This window comes from Myxocyprinus asiaticus, chromosome 36 (genome assembly GCF_019703515.2).
Source record: "Myxocyprinus asiaticus isolate MX2 ecotype Aquarium Trade chromosome 36, UBuf_Myxa_2, whole genome shotgun sequence".
NCBI lineage: Eukaryota > Metazoa > Chordata > Actinopteri > Cypriniformes > Catostomidae > Myxocyprinus > Myxocyprinus asiaticus.
The window spans coordinates 22,645,936-22,666,304 of record NC_059379.1 but is presented as its reverse complement, the minus strand read 5'-3'; the positions used below and the strand labels follow the sequence as shown (position 1 = coordinate 22,666,304).

Genomic DNA, 20,369 nt, shown 5'->3' with positions numbered 1-20,369 from the left:
CATACAAAGACGACTTTAATGATGTCACAGCACATTTTACATCATACATAAAGTGCCATCATACGCATTTTATTTGAATGGAAAACAATGGCATTAGCACATGTAGTGCCTACCAACCCCCTGTAAAAAGGGGCTGTGGGGGATTTAGATTGTCATGGCAAAGGATCTTATTCATCTCTACAGTTTTACAAGATACCCTGTGTATGGTGATGTGGAATGTTCCTTTCAAATTGTAGTATATGATTTAAGTATTGATAATATTTTTGCAATATTTACAAGTGAAGCAGTGTTTTACACCATGTGAAGATTGATGCCCAAGTGTAAATCAAATTTAAAGATGGATCTACCTGAGATGCATTATTCGACTTCCCTTTGAATATGTAATCTGCTCCCTCTGTAAAGTTTAAGGCCATGTTAATCCAAAATCAATCCCAATCTATGATGAATAATCCAAGGCAAAAGCCAAGTTTGTGACCAAAATGAAGGAAACAGTCCTGTCTCGACAATTAAGATTTCAGCCTCAGCCAACTTTTCCATCTCTCAATGCTCTCAACAGCATTTTCAGCTTTGTTTTAAAGTACAGAGTTTTTGACAGTTTAATTTTTTTTTTTTTTTTTACTACTAATGCTCACCTGTTCCTGCTAGGTCCCCTACATGTAGGCCAGGGTCTAGAAATCCTAGCTGTTTCTAACAAGAACATTATAACCAGAGTGTTGAGAGCAACAGTTTAAATTGAGAGATTAACATATGGCTGTTTTGGTAATTAATGTTATAAGAAACTAACACAGAACATCCAGTTATTGTGTGCCACGCTGTACTGTGATACACCGGACACATCTCATCTGTCACTATGCCATTAAAGGGATAGTTCACCCAAAAATGAAAATTCTCATCATTTACTCAACTTCATGCCATCCAAGATGTGTATGATTTTCTTCTGATGAATACAAAGACTTTTAGAAGAATCTCTCAGCTCTGTAGGTCCATACAAAGCAAGTTAATGGTGACCAGAACTTTGAAGCTCCAAAAAGCACAAAGATAGCGTAAAAAGTAATTAATACGACTCCAGTGGTTAAATCCATGTCAATAGAAGCGATATAATAGGTGTGGGTGAGAAACAGATCAATATGCAAGTCATTTTTTACTATCAATCACCACTTTCACATTCTTCTTTTGCTTTTGGTGATTCGCATTCTTTGTGCATAATCGCCACCTCCTGGCCAGGGAGGAGAATTTATAGTAAAAAAAGGACATAAATATTGATCTTTTTCACACCCACACTTATCGCTTCTGAAGACACGGAGTCGAATTGATTACTTTTATGCTGCCTTTATATGCTTTTTGAAGCTTCAAATTTTTGGTACCCATTCTCTTGCATTTTGAGGACCTGCAGAGCTGAAATATTCCTCTAAAAATCTTTGTTTGCATTCAGCAAAAGATAGAAAGTCAAACACATCTGGGATGGCACGAGGGTGAGTAAATAATTAGAGAATTTTCAGTTTTGGGTGAACTAACCCTTTCATTATGTAAGAAATATTCAAGCAGGAGCTACTGGTGTTCCTTTCTAAATCTTCAAGTTCATGATCCAAATAAGTACATATGAACCATTGTGTTACAAATCCAGTTGGTCAAACATATATCTTTTTCTGTGATCTGTAATGTGAGACAGGATGCTTAGATGTGTGGCTAACAGTTCACTCAATCACATGGATGCGTGGGAAATCACATGGAAAGAAAGAAATGATTTGGAAAATGAACATTTGGAAGGTGATGCACAGGGAGAGCACATCACTAATTATTCCATTACCTCTAACTTTCAAGTCAGAAACAGTACAAAGTAAAAGAAATAACCAACGTATAAAAAAAATGCATCAGATTACCAAATTCCAAACAAAATTCTCATAAATCGGTTTAGTGTTTAATTGACTTGTGATATCCCTGTGTGTCCTGTGCTGCTATAATCTCCATGGCAAGAGTCCAGCTGCGTGTGTGTGTAAACAAAGTCTGACCAGTGTGCTTTCATAACTGGTTGAATGCAACTCCATTTGCTCCTTAAATGGTTCCCTGATTGAACCACACATGTCCCTCCTGAGCATGAACTGAAGACCCCCCCCCAATAAAGTGATCTGAAACATTCATCAGTTATCAGACCTCCACGTCTGGTGGATTTCCACCTCTTCTGGCACAACCAATAGGAGTTCACAGTTCTTCCCTCGAAGCTGGTGACACAAGAACTTCCTGTGAAATCATTACAATGACTGGTGAAGACAAAGCACACCTCCAATCCACATGAAAAATTGGCTCAATTGTGGTTGTTGTTGTTCCAGACCTGTATGACTTTCTTCCGTGGGTCCCCGTTCACTTTCATTGTATGGGAAAAAGATGCAGTGAAAGTGAATGTTGAGTGAGGCTAACATTCTGTTTGTGATTCATGGACGAACAAAAAAATCATACAGGTTTGGAACTATCCCTTTAGGCACTCCACACCTACCTAAGTTCATCGGCTGTTCCAATAGCATGAGGACTGCGCAGTTTTGAGTCCAAGTTATAGTAGACACCTCCCACCTCTCGAACTCCAATCCAGTGCTGGCGCTTCAGTGGAAGTCGCAGAGGCCCCCAGCGCAGATTGGATGGCACATTCAAGATGAAACCGGTGACATTTGGCAGTGCAATGCTGCCAACATCCCTATGGGACAAAAATACAGATTTAATGTGGGGAAAGGCATCAGTAGACCATTTATTTCAAGGGATAGATCACCCACAAATAACCCAAGTCATCATTTACTTACATTTATTTACTCATGTTGTTTCAAGCCTAACTGACTTTTTGTTTGGGCAGAATGCTTAGTGCTGACAGGTGACTGAATAGAGACTGAGGCTATCATTCTGCCAAACATCTCATTTTGTGTTCCATGAAATGTAGCTCAACTGGCAAAGCATGGCGCTAGCAATGCCAAGATCATGGGTTCAATTCTTAGGGAACACACAAACTGATAAAATGTGTAGCATGAATACACTGTAAGTCTCTTTGGATAAAAGTGTCTGCCAAATGCGCATGTAAAAATGCATAAATGAAATAAAAGAAAGTCTTGGAACAACATGAGGGTGAATAAATGATGACAGAATTTAAAATTTTGCCTGAAATATCCTTTAAAAATTACAACAGCATAATACTTTTTCCAAAGGGAAAAAAGTACCTTCTCTTGTCCCACCAAACAGCCTCAAAGCCACGAGTCTGCAACGCAGCCATGATGACATTCACATCATAGTTGCCATTACCCAGCATGTTTTTCTTATGGGGCGTGACCAAAGTGCTTGGGGAGAGCCTGTAAGAGAAAGAGGAAACAGAACTGAGCCAAAAGAAATGTCAAAATCAGCCTATTTTAGAAACACTACATTTTCTTTGCACTGACCTCTGATAGATGTCCTGAAGCGCATCCCTGCTGAAAGCTGCTCCGTCCTGGAAGACATTGTTTAGGGCGTGCAGAGCGCACAGTTCTCGATGCTGCTTTTCATGGTAGATAACAGGAGGTTGTGAGGAGGTGGGAGGTGTTCCAGCATTCGGCCTCTCCTCCAGCTCAGACCCACGTCCAGCTTCTCCTTTCTGCTTGCGGACCTTCCATGGCATACAGCCAAGCTCCTGAAAACCCACTACCCCCCTCCCCTTACCAGAACATGGAGTACTCCCCATTCCTGCTGCTGCTATGTCACCACTATCATCTCCACAGCAACCTCTCAGCTGCTTGGGATGAGTGGCAAGGGGAGGGGAGGTAGCTACTGGGATAAAAGGTGAGCCAGGGCACCTTTTAATTTAAAACAGAATCAGTGGAAATAAGAAAAGCACACGTGGACTGTGAAACTGGAGTATCTTCTTAGAAGCTAAGAATCTGACTGTCTCCTCCTCCGGTGCTCCTCATATAGTGATTGCTTGAAGACATGCTGAGCACCATTACAATCAGTTGGGCAAAGCAGTTCTTTCCATTTTGGCTGACATAAGGGAGGAAAAGACTTGTAACTTGACTTGTACAGCTGACTGGGAGTAAATGGGTCAGCAGTGCAGAATCCTGGCAGGGTGGACAACTGCCATAGTAGTTACAGCACCGTGAGAATGCAGGCAAAACCCTGTCAAAGGTTTAAGAGTGAGAAATACAGAGATTTATTAAAAAAAATCAAATGATCATACTTAATATAAATAAAAACATGCAAGAGAAACCATATTTCCTCCCAAACAGAGCATTAATTAATGTTTAACTGAGGGACAAGACCAACCAAGAACCTTTACTCCACTTAAAGGGATAGTTCACACAAAAATGAAACTTTTTTAGTCATGCCATCCCAGATGTGTATGACTTTCTTTCTTCTACTGAACACAAATTAAGATTTTAGAAGAATATCTCAGCTCTGAAGGTTCTCACAATGCAAGTCAAAAGGGTCCAAAATCTTTGAAGCTCCAAAAGCATGTAATGACAGCATAAAAGTGATCCATATGACTCCAGAAGTGATATGATAGGTGTGGGTGAGAAACAGTTCAATATATAAGTCCTTTTTCACTATGCACGAAGACTGCAAATGACCAAACACAAAAGAAGAACACTACTTAGGAGAAAAGAGAGCACTTAGGTCAGGTCTGTTTGAAAATGGAGATTTTTAGTAAAAAAGAACTTAAATATTGATCTGTTTCTCACCAACACCTATGATATAGCTTCTGAAGACATGGATTAAACCACTGGAGTCTTATGGATTACTTTTATGCTCCCTTTGGGTGCTTTTGAAGTTTAAAAGTTTTGGACTCTATTGGCTTGCATTGTATGGACCAACAGAGCTGAAATATTCTTCTTCAAATCTTAATTTGTCTTCTGCAAAAGAAAGAAAGTCATACACATCTGGGATGACATGAGGATGAATAAATGATGAGAGAATTTTCATTTTTAAATGAACTATTCCTTTAAGGCTAATTTGAATTTATGGTCAGCATAAATGCATTGGGAATGGTGCAAAACTTCCTGCCAGCGACTGGATGGGTGTTTTGCACTTGGTCACAGAGAAAAACGACATTAACACTTTAAACACAAGTTTAACAATGTATCTTGAGACATGCTGAACATATGTACTCCTTTATTTATCCATGTTTCTCTCATTTAATCTCGACTATTGCGTTCATACCAATTTTACACTCTGGCTATGTGCTACTCTTTTGGTAGCAATTGACAAAACGCTACATTTGTAAACCTCAGTGTATTCATTCCTAACACGTACTTCTACCTGCACGCGAACGTTTAGAGTCTGAGCTGCTTTCGTTGCTCTAAGTTGATGTTTTCGCCTCCACTCCTTGAGTTGTTTATTCCTTTGTCTCTTGTACTTTTTCCTAGCAGCTTTCTCTGGCTCGACGTGAGCATGCGCAAAACGTCATTAGCTTTCCGCTGGCTTGCGTCATGAGCAGGTTGCATCCCATAGGACTGTTAAACATGTCTCGGTCACCCGCATTGTGAAATTAATCAGATATTTCCTATTTCTTTTTGGAGAAATTATTTTTCCTATTACATCTACATTTTTACATGTTGTCATCTCATTCACCTGTGGTATGTGGGCAGTCGTCCTTCTGTTTTTAATTAATGAGTCACTTTGAGAAAACATGACAAGCACTGATTGTTACATTCCAGGTGTTCTGAGAAAATGTAAGGTATAACAAATAACCAACCCACAAACAAGTGAACTATATAGAGGTACAAAATAATCAAATATACTAAGCATTAATATACTAGCAAAATATCAAAATAATGATCATATATTTTCCTATTCCTATCTCCTAGACTTTTTTTTTTTTTTTTTTTTTAAGGGAAAAATCTGTGGAATGGGCTTTAAAAGGATAGTTAACCCAAAAATGAAAATTCTCTCATTTACTCACCCTCATGACAACCTTTCCTCTGCAGAACTCAAATGAAGGTTTTTAAAATATCTCAGCTCTGTTGGTCCATACAATGCGAGTTAATGGTGACCAGAACTTAGAAGGTCCAAAAATCACACAAGTCAGCATAAAAGTAATCCATAAGACTCAAGTGATTAAATCCATATCTTCAGAAGCAATATTATAGGTTTGAGAAACAGATCAATAATTAACTTTCATGTTCTTCTTCTTCTGTTTTGGAAATTTGCATTCTTTGTGCATATCACCACCTACTGGTCGAGCCTGGTCAAAGGTGGAGATAATAATAATAATAAAAAAAGGACTTAAATTTTGATCTGTTTCTCACCCAAACCTATCAAAGTGCTTCAGATGACATGGACTAAACCACTGGAGTCTTATGGATTACTTTCATTCTGCCTTTGCCATTTTTTCAGATTCAAATTCTGGTCACCATTCACTTGTATTGTATGGGCCCACACTGCTGAGATATTCAAAAAATCTTTGTGTTCTGCAGAAGAAAGTCATACACATTTGGGATGGCATGAGGGTGAGTAAATGGTGAGAGAATTTACATTTTTGGGTGAACTATCCCTTTAAAGATGCACTCGGCCAAACTTCTCTTTAACTCCCCATCTCGCAAGCGGGGGCAGCGTAAATGCTGCTCTCGTGCACTTTCATGAATGCGCACAGAAGAGCAACGATAGTCAAGATTTTTATTAAATAATAAATTAGATTTCAGTTACTTTCTCACCAAACCTCATATGCCTTCAGAGCAAGGAGTCACATTGATTTAACAGACTTCTGAATTTGCATCCTTTTTGAAGCTTGAAGAGGTGGTCACCATAAACTGCCATTGTATGACATCGAGCAGATTCTTACAACACCACCACCCACCCCCCCCAATTTTTTTTTTTCCATTTGTGTACCGAAAAAAGAAGAAAAAAAAGAAAAGAAAAAAAAAAAAGGTCAAATTGGTTTAGATTAGAACAAGTTGAGGGAGAGTAATTAATTGATGAATTTTCATTTTTGGGTGAATGAGCCCTTTAAGAAATGTTTCCATCCTTGTTCAGTAGAAAAGGAGAAGTCAGTTTGCAGAATTGAGATGATGCCAATACTGGTAGAGGCATAATATGGAAATATTTCAAGAGTAAGGAGCACATGTGGTGAAACAACTCAGATCAGCGCTACTGTCAAAACGACAAAATTCAAGCTTTATTTTGCATGTTACGACAACAGTCACAGTGCTGAACCTAATTATGTCTGACAGAACAGACTTGATATGACAACCACTTAACATGAGCAGACATAAAACTTTTTGCATTTATTTTATGAACAAGTATGTAAATAAGTCATCATAATGTCACGGTATCATACGTTTTTTTCTCCCAGATATGGGCAAGGATTTAAGAACACTAGCTCATTCAGAAAGCTGCCTGGTCAGGGCATCTATGAGCTCCTGTTTCTTGGTTACTGTCGTTCGTATTCCAAACTGCTTGCAGGCATCTTTCAGAACAGGCACTGTCAGCTTGCCCAAGGTGCCATTTGCCACGTGGTCTCTGAGCTCCTGCTCACACATCTCAACTTTTGGCTTCTTTTCAGCACCACCTCCAGATTCAGCTGTGCAAAAAAGGATGTACAGTGCTGTTAGAGAGAGATAGCAGTTCAAATAATGATTCTGGTCATGTCAACTTTCAAAGATTCTGCAAGCAGGGGCACTGTTACCAAAACCCTGAGTTAGTGTATGGAAGCAATTCAGGGTTCAAGCATCATGAACCATACTGGTATGTCTTTGCACTTGCAGTACTCCAGTGTGTTGTTATTCATGCTTTATATCAATATAAGATCATCTCTCCAATCTCACCAGGCTTGCGCTTAGCTGCAGGCTTTCCTTCTGGGTTATAGCCAGGAGGATAGACTAAATCTTTGAATTCTTGAACCAGTGAGCCAACACGATCATCAATCATTTTTACCTTTGGCACTGAGGGAGGGTAGAAAGAGTGAGACATTAAGAGAAACAAAGAAAAAAGTTTATATTAAAAAAACAATTTAGAGTACTACAAATACTTGTAAAATCCTCAATGGGCTCAGGTGCAAGCATGTTCAAAGCCAAAGCTTCCAGATTCCTGTAGTGCTGTTGCAGCACTGGGTTTTCAAATGCATCACTCCTGTAAATACATACAATTTACAAATCAACACTCTTTGACTGAAGATTGGCATGTAATTAGAGGAATATTACAGGTTCAATACATGTTAAGCTCAATCAACAGCATTTGTGGCAATTCATTTCAACTCGTCCCTCTTTTTCTTTAAAAAAAGCAAAAATCAAGGTTACAGTGAGAGACTGACACCCTGTCTACACCAGATGAGAGCGGCGTGTCAAAAGCAATAGGACGCATTTTAATCAATCTCTACACTGGAAGCGTCTGTTGCAGTGTGTCGCACCGACAGTAAACGAGTGTTGCATTCCATTTTGCACTGCACGCTCTGGCGCTACTACTGCCAACAACACAAATAGTGTGCAACCTTGCCTCTGGCACTGTGACACACATTTTACTCAGGCGATGTCATGGCAACTTTTGTCTGTACCCTCCATCCCTTTTCCCTTTATCCACAAGTCCGAGCCCAGGGACGAAATGGGCAGCAGGTTCCAATCTTTGACAGATTTTAACCATTGTTTTATTTTATTTTTTTACTTAGTTTAATAATTTTAAACCATGACTTGCACTATACATAAGTAATATTGGCATTATATTCATGATGTTAGCCAGAGGGGAACTGGCCCCCACAGTGAGCCTGTTTCCTCCCAAGGTTATTTTTCTCCATTAACCAACATCTTATGGAGTTTTGTGCTCCTTGCCACAGTTGCCTTCGGCTTCGGCTGGGGTTTTAAATACAATTATTATTTAATTACTTATTTTTAAACACAATTCACAATCGTATTTTATCAAACTTCACAATGATGACTCTTTATAGATATTACAGTTTTATCTTCTGTTAATGCCTGATCTTCTGTAAAGCTGTTTTGAAATGATGTGTGTTGTGAAAGGCGCTATACAAATAAAAATGACTTGACTTGACAAATAAACGGTTTAAAATGTTCATGCTGACGCATGTAGACAGACTCAAGCCGTTGTGTCGCATCAATGGACGCGCCCGGTGGAGACATTGTGGTACAATGCAAATGAATGGGGCCAATTTCTTTTGGAGGGTTTAAAACAGAAATGTGAAGGTAAAAATTTTATAAAAGCACTTACATTAATTCTTCTGTTAAAACTTGTGTATTATTTGAACTGTAAAGTTGTTTAAACTGCCATTTTTACAGTCATTTTAGGGTTTGTTGGCATTACGTTGTCATGGCAGCGAAGTTGTAAAATTGGCTATAACTTTACACAGAAAAGGTTAGCAAGCGATTTTATCACATTAAAATCATGTTAACGTGCATATTGTTTACGTCTTGTGGTTATAATTTTTAAACAGTATTTGAATGCTCATGAATTGGGTCCATTCACTTCCATTGTAAGTGCCTCACTGTAACCCAGATTTGTGCTTTTTTATAGAAAAGGAGGGACAAGTCAATATTAATTTTTGTGGTAATCATTATAATGCCTCAAATGCTGTTGATTGAGCCTTACTTGTATTGAACTCGGAATATTCCTTTAAAGTGTGCTCTGTAATGAGTATGCACAATGTTTCATGGCACTGGAAGAAAACCACACACTTGTATTTAAAGCGGAGCTTGTGCACAATCTCTTTCATCTTGTCCACCTGCTCATCAGAGGCTGAGGGACACTCGTGAGCATCCAGAGTGCGTTTGTCATCAGCATAAGGCAGGAAAATCACATGGAAACCTAAATTATAGGAGCCCACAGTATTTAGCACAAATAAACCATAAGGATTAACACATTACTATATACGTTATCATGTCATAATATGATATTGTAAATGAAAATATGTCAATCTTGATTTGTTCCTAACACTTTAATAGCAATTACCTGGAGGTGTTGCCTGTGTTTGACTCTGATCCAGCTCTTCTCTCTGGGGAACTAGCGCCACAAACCGAGGTGGAGTGTTACGGCGAGGGATGTATTTGCACAATGCAAAAACATTTTTCTCACTGCACTTTAAAAGCAGAGCTGTAAACATACAGGAGCTTCCTAGGATAAACCAAAAAATAAGGAACTGCACAACAGCTTACCAAAACTCATGAAATCCATGTTACAAATGACTATCTGAGAACTGAAATGAGTACTTACGATAGGGCTGGGTATTGATGCAGATTTCCCAATTCAATTCGATCCCGATATCGATTCAATATCGATTCATATGGGTTTATTTCCGTTATAATGTCCCTTTTGCTTACAAATAAAATAAATTATCTCCCAGCTAATGCTGTTAATTATACAGGGGACCTTTTAACTAGGTTCATTAAGAAAATATATATATTTTACTAATTAGATTTTTATTCTTTTTTCATCATTTTGGTCACATTTTGGCTTTTTAAAAATAACAAAAATGTATTCAATCAATAAATAAGATATTATATTTCATATATTGTTTTTGTTACATATTTAGTGTTAAACTGCATAATTTGAACTATTTACAAGTATTTACACTGATTTGTTGAACACGTGCTAAAACTCTTTTACAAAAAACAGCATTTTTGTAAACACAGCGCCTTTAAATGAGCACGTTAACTAGAGAGGACTCGAATGGCTTTACCTCATCTGTGCAATGCATGATTAGAATTAAATGTTATTTGTAGTTGTTTTTGATCAACAATTTTTATCAATTCAATTTTCAATTTCAAAAACAACTGACTGTTAAGAACAGAAAGGGTATTAAAAGAAATAGTATTCAATGACAAATGGGTTGCTTGGTCTCGTCCTTGAACACACATTACACGGAACAACTTTTACTCTCAACACACTGTGAAAGGATTTAGCTGCTGAACACTTCACGACCAAACTACACAATTACTGGTAAGTGAAATTTAAACATTTACCAGCCAGTTGCCAAATATATTCACTGTAGTTGCATAGCGTGAAATGTGGTTGCAAACACAAGTGATTTCCTCTAATTGTAGTGGAGGGTTGCACATTGAGTGAAAGATATTTAAGAATCGATATTGAGATTGTTCAAATGATTAATCGAAAAAACAATATTTTTACCCACCCCTAACGTACAGTCTTCTTCTTTCAACATTTGCTTAATACATGAACAAATGACAACTTGCCCGATATCTGCTCTTCCTCAGGATATATAAAGAGTGCAGGCCGTATATGATGGTGCAGTTTGAGGTGATCCATGGGCTTAAACCCTATCAGCACCAAACCTGGATCATCAAACTTCTTAATCTCATCCACCTCATCCTTCTCCATAACAATCTGCTTCTTTCCATAAACCTTCATAAGAAGGTTAAGTATAAAAAGACAACACAGTTAGAAAATGTCAAATTAAAGTGACACAAATAGTAGCTGATATTGCAACAAAAATATAGGCTAGTATAGTCTAGTATAACTTGATTTTGATTTCAGGTGACATATAAAAGTGCCTTTACCTGTGCCCTCTTGGTATCACTTGGTAAAAGTAGGCTGCCATTGTGGGTGTGAAAGAGACGGGTTTTAGTGCGGACTGGTTCGTTAGTATCTCTGGAAAGTCTAACAGCGGGAGGTTTGGTGGCAGTCCGGGCCAACACATATACACCAACTGCTAGATTGACACCTTCTCCAAGGGAGAATGTTAACCTTGGAAACAGTGAAAACAAACAGTTTAATGAAAGGATTGTATTCTGGAACTATTTTGTCCCAGAAACTATGTTAAATGGTACGTTGTTACTCTGTTTAAAATGGTCAAGAAAAAGAGAAGCTTTGCTAAAAACCAAGCAAATTCCAACACTAAAAAGACTTTTCCTGCATTTGACAGCCATGAAAACTAGAGGTTGCCGATACTGATAACTAAGGAGGTGGGAAGGGCAGATAATCATTTAATCGGTCAATAATAATAATAATAATAATAATAATAATAATAATAATATAAAAACGTACTGTTCTTAAAAGTGCTAAATGATCCATCAGATACAGTTGTGCTCAAAATTTGCATAACCTGGCAGAAATTGTGAAATTTTGGCACTGATTTTGAAAATATGACTGATCATGCAAAAAAAAACTCTTTTATTTAAAGATAGTGATCATATGAAGCCATTTATCATCACATAGTTGTTTGGCTCCTTTTTAAATCATAATGATAACAGAAATTACCCAAATGGCCCTGATCAAAAGTTTACATACCCTTGAATGTTTGGCCTTGTTACAGACACACAAGGTGACACACAGGTTTAAATGGCAATTAAAGGTTAATTTCCCACACCTGTGGCTTTTTAAATTGCAATTAGTGTCTGTGTATAAATAGTCAATGAGTCTGTTAGCTCTCACGTGGATGCACTGAGCAGGCTAGATACTGAGCCATGGGGAGCAGAAAAGAACTGTCAAAAGACCTGCGTAACAAGGTAATGGAACTTTATAAAGACGGAAAAGGATATATAAAGATTTCCAAAGCCTTGAAAATGCCAAGTCAGTACTGTTCAATCACTTATTAAGAAGTGGAAAATTTGGGGATCTCTTGATACCAAGCCAAGGTCAGGTAGACCAAGAAAGATTTCAGCCATAACTGCCAGTAGAATTGTTCGAGATACAAAGAAAAACCCACAGGTAACCTCAGGAGAAATACAGGCTGCTCTGGGAAAAGACGGTGTGGTTGTTTCAAGGAGCACAATACGACGATACTTGAATAAAAAATTAGCTGCATGGTCGAGTTGCCAGAAAGAAGCCTTTACTGCGCCAGTGCCACAAAAAAGCCCGGTTAAAATATGCCCGACAACACCTTGACACACCTCACAGCAGTGACGAGTCCAAAATAGAGCTTTATGGTCACAACCATAAGTGGTATGTTTGGAGAGGAGTCAACAAGGCCTATAGTGAAAAGAATACCATCCCCACTGTGAAGCATGGTGGTGGCTCACTGATGTTTTGGGGGTGTGTGAGCTCTAAAGGCACGGGGAATCTTGTGAAAATTTATGGCAAGATGAATGCAGCATGTTATCAGAAAATACTGGCAGACAATTTGCATTCTTCTGCACGAAAGCTGCGCATGAGACGCACTTGAACTTTCCAGCACGACAATGACCCTAAGGCCAAGTTGACCCTCCAGTGGTTACAGCAGAAAAAGGTGAAGGTTCTGGAGTGGCCATCACAGTCTCCTGACCTTAATATCATCGAGCAACTCTGGGGAGATCTCAAACGTGCGGTTCATGCAAGACGACCAAAGACTTTGCATGACCTGGAGGTATTTTGCCAAGACGAATGGGCAGCTATACCACATGCAAGAATTTGGGGCCTCATAGACAACTATTACAAAAGACTGCACTCTGTCACTGATGCTAAAGGGGGCAATACACAGTATTAAGAACTAAGGGTATGCAGACTTTTGATCAGGGGTCATTTCATTTTTTTCTTTGTTGCCATGTTTTGTTTTATGATTGTGCCATTCTGTTATAAACTACAGTTGAATATGAATCCCTTAAGAAATAAAAGAAATGTGTTTTGCCTGCTCACTCATGTTTTCTTTAAAAATGGTACACATATTACCAATTCCCCAAGGGTATGCAAACTTTTGAGCACAACTGTATATATATATATATATATATATATATATATATATATCTGCAAGCAGCGATGACTGGCCCAAGCACCATGGGTCCATTTCCACCCGAGGCTTTTGGAAAACAATGCAAGGTGGACACATGCATTTGGCATTTTACATTATTCTAAACAATTTTGAAGCAATCTGGGTAAATATAAGAGGACTATTTTAAATTCTATTGTAAGAGCCACACCTCCTGCTGCCAGGTGGTGGCACTATGACCGTAACCCAAAATAGTCACATCCATGTGATTAGCCCCCCAAGACTAAACATACATCTCAATTTTGATCTAAATCACATATAAGATATGAGACACTTCCTGTTTCCTAATTTTCACCATTAATTTAATGCCCCATCATGGCAACACCATTCAATATATCAAAAATCTGTTCACAATTTAGCATTTTCTATATCTTGGCATAATGTTGTCTAAATGTGGTGACAATCTCATGAATCCCCTAAGATCAAATCAAATCCCTTTATTGTCACTCAACCATATACACAAATGCAACAGTGGGTGAAAGTCTTGGGTGCAGTTCCAAGCAACATAGCAGGATGACAATTACAATAAACATCTGATTTACACATAACACAATTTACACATCTTGTTACACAACACAATATACAATATACACCTAATGATATACAATATACAGTATACACAAAATCTAACGTTTCATATCGATTAACCAAAGCGTTGAAAAGATACAGCCTCAGATTCTTTTCAGTATCTTGGCATAAAATTAGTTGTTGCATTATAGGAGAACGGTTTGGTCTATCAAAAAGCTTTTATCTTTTTGCAAGCATGGTGTAATGATGATGTAGGCCACATTTGGTAAAGGTCTGATGAATGGCCTAGGACTAGTTCACTAATGTGGACTTGACTGATTGAATGATTTGACTAACAACAATGGTTCTTGAGTCAAAGTTGCCCAAAATGAGGACAGCTATCATAAGATATGAATTACTTGTTTTTGTGAAACACTGCACTACACAAAACCATTAACTCACACGTAAAATGTAACAGCAACAACCAGTGGCCAATATAATTGTCAAATTTTGAAAAAACCTCTCAGGCAAAGAGTCAAATATGTCCACCGTGTTACATTCCGATCGGCTTTTGTTAACCTTGTCTAATAGTTGAATTGGCCATGTTGGCAGCCAATGGCAGCCATGTTCCGCAAGCAGCAATACCAGGGTCAAGCCCATCATCAGCAGCTTAAGCAAACAAAGAAGCATGATGACAAGTTTCAAGTCAAGATCAGATGAATGCTGTAGGAGTTAGAAAAAGTATAATTTTGGGGGGTCATGTGACGCAATGCAAGAAGCAGACGTGTGAGCGACGAGCTCTGCGCACTTTGCTAAATTTTTTATTATTTTCATGTTATAATCTGGTGAAATTTGATACACCCAGTTACACATTTGCTCTTTGAGGCAAAACATGGCAAAGAAGTAAAAATCCTCGGGCTCTGGAGACATTAAAAGACACTTACGTGTTCAGGATGAAAGCCCCGACAGGCCTACAGACCGGGGGGACTCGATTTGGATGGCGCGGCGGGAGAGGAGATCCAGCGTCAGTTGTCCAACATGTCGGTGATGTTGATGAAGGTTCTTGCTGACTTGGAGGATCTCGCTGTAATACGTCCATCGATTACGGCGATGGAAATGAAATTCTCTGAGATAGTTACGAGAGTGACTTATGTTGAGAGACGAATCAATTTTCTGGAATCTTCGGACAGGGAATTAACTGCTAATCCGCCTGCGACCAAAGTTGATTTGGAACATCTCCTTGAAAAGCTTGAAGATCTTGAGAATAGAAGCCGCAGGAATAATGTTTGAATTGTTGGAATTCCTGAGCACGAGGAGGGCAGAGATATGGTGAATGAGGACTCAAGATGGCGCCGAGTATGGCTGCTGCGTTGTGAGCTCCGATACAACATGGTAGTGTTTTGTTTGTTTTGTTTACAATTCTCATGTTTTTTGTCTTGGATGTTGTCTGCCTTATTGTCTACGACAGACAAACACTTTTGGACATTGGTTCAGCAATTACACACCGTAAACCGGACTTCAAATTCCTCAATGCCGACCCGCTGTTTACAAACACGCAAGCGGAGCCCTTTGTCTGGGCTGCACGGCCGCGGAAACGCAGGAGGAAAAGGGGAAACAGAGCCGGCGTTCTCATCAGAGTAAGACGCCTCGCAAATCGACCCCCGCTACCCAGTATTCTACTGGCAAATGATCAGTCTCTGGATAACAAGCTCTGCGAGCTAAAAGCGCGGATCTCTTTCCAATGAGAGATGAGGGACTGCTGCATTATCTGCCTTAAGGAAACTTGGATGTCTGCGGAGATTCCAGACTCAGCCATTGAACCCGCGGGGTTCTCCGTGCACCGAGCGGACAGAGTGAAAGACCTCTCAGGTAAAAGCAGAGGTGGTGGTGTATGTTTTATGATCAACAAATCCTGGTGTGATCAGAGGAACGTACATTCTATCAAGTCTTTCTGCTCTCCTGATCTGGAATTTCTTATGCTTCTGTGTCGACCATTCTGGCTACCGAGGGAATTCACAGCTGTCATTATCACTACTGTGTACATCCCCCCACAAGCCAACACAGACCGGGCACTCAAGGAACTGTATGGGATTATAAGCAAGCAGGAAACCACGCACCCTGAGGCCGCGTTCATTGTGACCGGGGACTTTAATAAAGCCAGTTTCAAATCAGTCGCACCAAAATACCACCAGCACATTAGTTTCAACACACGAGGGCACCGGGTTTTGGACCATTGCTACTCTCCCTTCCGGGATGGCTACAAATCCCTCCCCCGCCCACCATTTGGCAAATCGGACCACTCTTCCATTCTGCTTCTGCCCGCTTACAGGCAGAATCTGAAACAGGAAGCACCCACTCTCAGAACGATCCAGTGCTGGTCGGACCAATCAGACTCTACACTACTAGACTGTTTTTATCACACGGACTGGGAGATGTTCTGGTCCGCCTCTGATGACGACATCAAGCTTTACGCTGATAGCGTAATGTGTTTCATCAGAAAGTGCGTAGAGGACGTCGTTCCGACCAGAACAATATGGATCTATCCGAACCAGAAGCCATGGATTAATAGCGATGTTCGCGCGGCACTTAATGTGCGGACCTCCGCTTTTAATTCCGGGAACGCGGAGGAGCATAAACAAGCCAATTAGAACAGCAAAACGCCAGTACAGGAACAAGATTGAAGGACAGTTTAATACCACCAACTCTAGAAGCATGTGGCAGGGAATTAACATCATCACGGACTTTAAAGGGAATAAAAACTCCGCCATGAACACCGCTGCCTCTCTCCCGGATGAGCTAAATACTTTTTATGCTCGTTTTGAGGGAAATAACACCGCCCTCACGGAGAGAGCTCTCGTGGCCGAAGCTACAGAGGTTAGTTCACTTTCTGTCTCTGTAGTGGATGTAACTCGATCCTTCCGACGGGTGAATATCCGCAAAGCCGCAGGCCTAGATGGCATTCCGGGCCGCGTCAGAGCATGCGCGAACCAGCTGGCTGGTGATTTTACGGACATTTTCAACCTTTCCCTCTCTTTGTCTGTAGTCCCCACGTGCTTTAAAACATCCACCATTGTGCCTGTTCCAAAGCAATCAAAAATCACTTGCTTAAATGACTGGCGTCCTGTTGCTCTGACCCCCATCATCAGCAAATGCTTTGAGAGACTAATCAGAGATTACATCTGCTCTGTGCTGCCTCTCTCTCTAGACCCATTGCAGTTTGCTTACCACAACAACCGCTCCATTGATGATGCCATTGCATCTACAATACACACTGCTCTCTCCCACCTGGAAAAAAAGAACACTTATGTGAGAATGTTATTTGTAGACAACAGCTCAGCATTCAACACCAAAGTGCCCTCCAAGCTAGATGAGAAACTCCAGGCTCTGGGCTTAAACAGCTCGCTGTGCAGCTGCATCCTGGACTTCCTGTCAAGCAGACGCCAGGTGGTTAGAATAGGCAGCAACATCTCCTCATCACTGACCCTCAACACTGGAGCCCCACAGGGCTGTGTTCTCAGCCCACTCTTGTATTCCTTGTACACACATGACTGTGCGGTAACACATAGCTCCAATGCCATCATTAAGTTTGCTGATGACACAACAGTGGTAGGTCTGATCACTGACAATGATGAAACAGCCTACAGAGAGGAGGTGCACACTCTGACACACTGGTGTCAGGAGCACAACCTCTCCCTCAACGTCAGTAAGACAATGGAGCTTGTGGTGGACTTCAGAAAAAAAGACAGTGAACACAGTCCCATCACCATCAATGAAGCACCAGTGGAGAGAGTCAGCAGCTTCAAGTTCCTGGGTGTCCACATCACTGAGGAACTCACATGGCCCATTCACACTGAAGTCATTGTGAAGAAGGCTCATCAGCGCCTCTTCTTCCTGAGACGGCTGAGGAAGTTTGGAATGAACCACCACATCCTCACACGGTTCTACACCTGCACTGTAGAGAGCATCCTGACTGGCTGCATCTCAGCCTGGTACGGCAATAGCACAGCCCACAACCACAAAGCACTGCAAAGGGGGTGCGAACTGCCAGACACATCATTGGAGGTGAGCTTCCCTCCCTCCAGGACATACAGTATATACCATGTGGTGTGTGAAAAAAGCTTGGAGGATCATCAGAGACTCCAGCCACCCGAGCCATGGGCTGTTCTCACTGCTACCATCAGGCAGGCGGCATCGCAGCAACAGGACCCGCACCAGCCAACTCCATGATAAATTCTTCCCCCAAGCAATCAGACTTCTGAACTGTTGATCTCCCACGTTCAAAATACATCAGCACTGCACTTTATTACTCTTCTCTTATATCTCACACCGGACTGTCATAAATTATATCATTATTATATTATATTCTCTCTTAACAACTTACTATCAACCGACAGCCTGAATGTCAATACAGTACAATACAACCTACTGTACGTTCTATATAAACTTTTTTTATTGAATAATGTGTATCTCTATTGTGTGTATTGTATACTGTACAGTGTATGTTATTATTTGTATATTGTGTTGTGTGTAATTATGTGCATATTAGACTTTAAATTGTGTTGTGTTAATTTGATGTTATTGTAAATTGGTATATGTCTCATCACTGTCACGACTGCTATGTTGATCGGAACTGCACCCAAGAATTTCACACACCATTGCACTTGTGTATATGGCTGTGTGACAATAAAAGTGATTTGATTTGATTTGGTGAAATTCCTAGACGAGCTTTTCCCGAGTCTGCTCGACATAACAGGCCACAAGCTGGAAATCGAGCGAGCTCACAGAGTCCCAGGGACGGTCGCCGGTTGGCGCTTTCGTGCGCGGGGTTAATGCGCACGTTTTTCTTTTTTCTGTTTGTTTTGTCAGGGGGAAGTTCGGGGTTTGATTGTTTCACTAATGGGGAATGTGGTCTGTATAATTTTGTTTTTGACACACAATTTATTTTTTTCGACTATATCAAAATGTCAAATGTTAATATGAGTGTACTATCTCTCTACACATGGAATGTGAATGGGTTGGGGCACCCCATAAAAAGAAGGAAGGTTATTACTTTTCTTAAACGTAAGAAATATGATAGTGTTTCTTCAAGAAACACATCTCTCCCGCAGGAAGCTGAAAAAATTGGGAAGATATGTGGTGGACATGTTTTTTTTAATGCTGGCTCAAGTAAGAGCAAGGGAGTCATTATATTGATTAATAAACATCTACAATTCAAATGTCTCAAACAGATTAAAGATAAATTAGGGAGAGTCATTATTGTTTTAGCTGAAATTCAAGGGCAAAGATTGATTTTGGCTAATATTTACGCACCTAAAGCTGATGACCAGGGCTTTTTTTATAGATCTTGAAGGGATGCTGCAAACCGCTGACACCCCTCATGATATAATATTGGGAGGAGACTTTAATCTTTTGATGAACTCAGTCCTTGATCACAGTGAAGCAAAAGTTTTGAACCCATCCGGTAGGGACTATACATTTTTTTCATCAGTCCATAAGATTTATTCTAGAATAGATTTTTTTATATCCAAATCCCCCATTTCATAGGTTGTGGATTGCTCAATTGGAAATATCTTAGTCTCAGATCATGCCCTGGTGAGTTTAGAGGTGTTGCCATATACAGAGAAAAAGAAATCATATAGTTGGCGCCTTAATGTATCCCTTTTGCAAAATCCTGATTTCCAACAAATGTTAAAGTTTGAAATCACTGTTTATATAGAGACCAACTGGTCCTCAGCATCCTCTGTGGGCGTGGCTTGGGAGGCACTTAAGGTTGTTCTTAGGGGTCGGATCATACAGTATGCCTCATTCACCAAAAAATCCAAAGCACAAGAACTTGTGGAGTTTGAAGGAAATATTAAAAGTGCCGAGGCAGAGCTGAAGCGCCGTATGTCATCTGATGGCCTCAGAGAATTGACCCGATATAATACTATATAGATATAATACTATTTTGTCACGGAAAGTGGAGTTTTGGTTATTCAGGGCAAGACTGTCATACTTTGAGTCGGGTGACAAAGCAGGGAAGCTTTTGGCAAGATATATAAAGCAGAGAGAGTCTCTTTCTATCATTCCCTCAGTGAAATCTGCTGGTGGTGAAATTTTTACCTCAGCCATTGATATTAATAATGCTTTTAAAGAATTCTATCTTGATCTTTATAGTTCCACGTCTTCATCTACTGATGAAGATATTAGAAACTTTGTGGAACTATTAGATCTTCCT

General features: G+C 39.9%; 2 protein-coding genes across 6 annotated transcripts in view; both read right to left on the bottom strand.

The window, feature by feature from the left end:
• Window positions 1–542: 542 nt before the first annotated feature.
• On the bottom strand, window positions 543–5,775 carry LOC127427304 (josephin-1-like). 4 transcript variants are annotated; one of them, XM_051674828.1, is made up of 5 exons: window positions 5,257–5,755; window positions 3,414–4,122; window positions 3,198–3,326; window positions 2,492–2,686; window positions 543–2,219 (listed from the first exon to the last, which is right to left on the bottom strand). In XM_051674828.1, exons 2-5 carry the CDS (start codon window positions 3,689–3,691, stop codon window positions 1,919–1,921), a joined length of 903 nt encoding a protein of 300 aa, XP_051530788.1. In that variant the 5' UTR covers window positions 3,692–4,122; window positions 5,257–5,755; the 3' UTR covers window positions 543–1,918. The 4 variants fall into 4 exon arrangements, with proteins under 4 accessions (XP_051530788.1, XP_051530789.1, XP_051530791.1 ...); XM_051674829.1 differs by having other exon boundaries at window positions 5,263–5,755; XM_051674831.1 differs by having other exon boundaries at window positions 1,991–2,238; window positions 5,257–5,508.
• Window positions 5,776–7,095: 1,320 nt separating this feature from the next.
• The window catches only part of xrcc6 (X-ray repair complementing defective repair in Chinese hamster cells 6), a 29,468-nt gene continuing 16,194 nt past the window's right edge, over window positions 7,096–20,369 (bottom strand). Inside the window, exons 6-12 of one of the 2 annotated variants that reach the window (XM_051674299.1) lie at window positions 11,463–11,649; window positions 11,135–11,307; window positions 9,898–10,055; window positions 9,624–9,753; window positions 7,970–8,070; window positions 7,767–7,883; window positions 7,096–7,546 (exon numbers count right to left, since the gene is read on the bottom strand). In XM_051674299.1, coding sequence (XP_051530259.1) covers window positions 7,323–7,546; window positions 7,767–7,883; window positions 7,970–8,070; window positions 9,624–9,753; window positions 9,898–10,055; window positions 11,135–11,307; window positions 11,463–11,649 — 1,090 coding nt within the window. In that variant the 3' untranslated portion in view covers window positions 7,096–7,322. The remainder of the gene's footprint in view (window positions 7,547–7,766; window positions 7,884–7,969; window positions 8,071–9,623; window positions 9,754–9,897; window positions 10,056–11,134; window positions 11,308–11,462; window positions 11,650–20,369) is intronic. The other variant, XM_051674301.1, reaches the window with a different exon arrangement.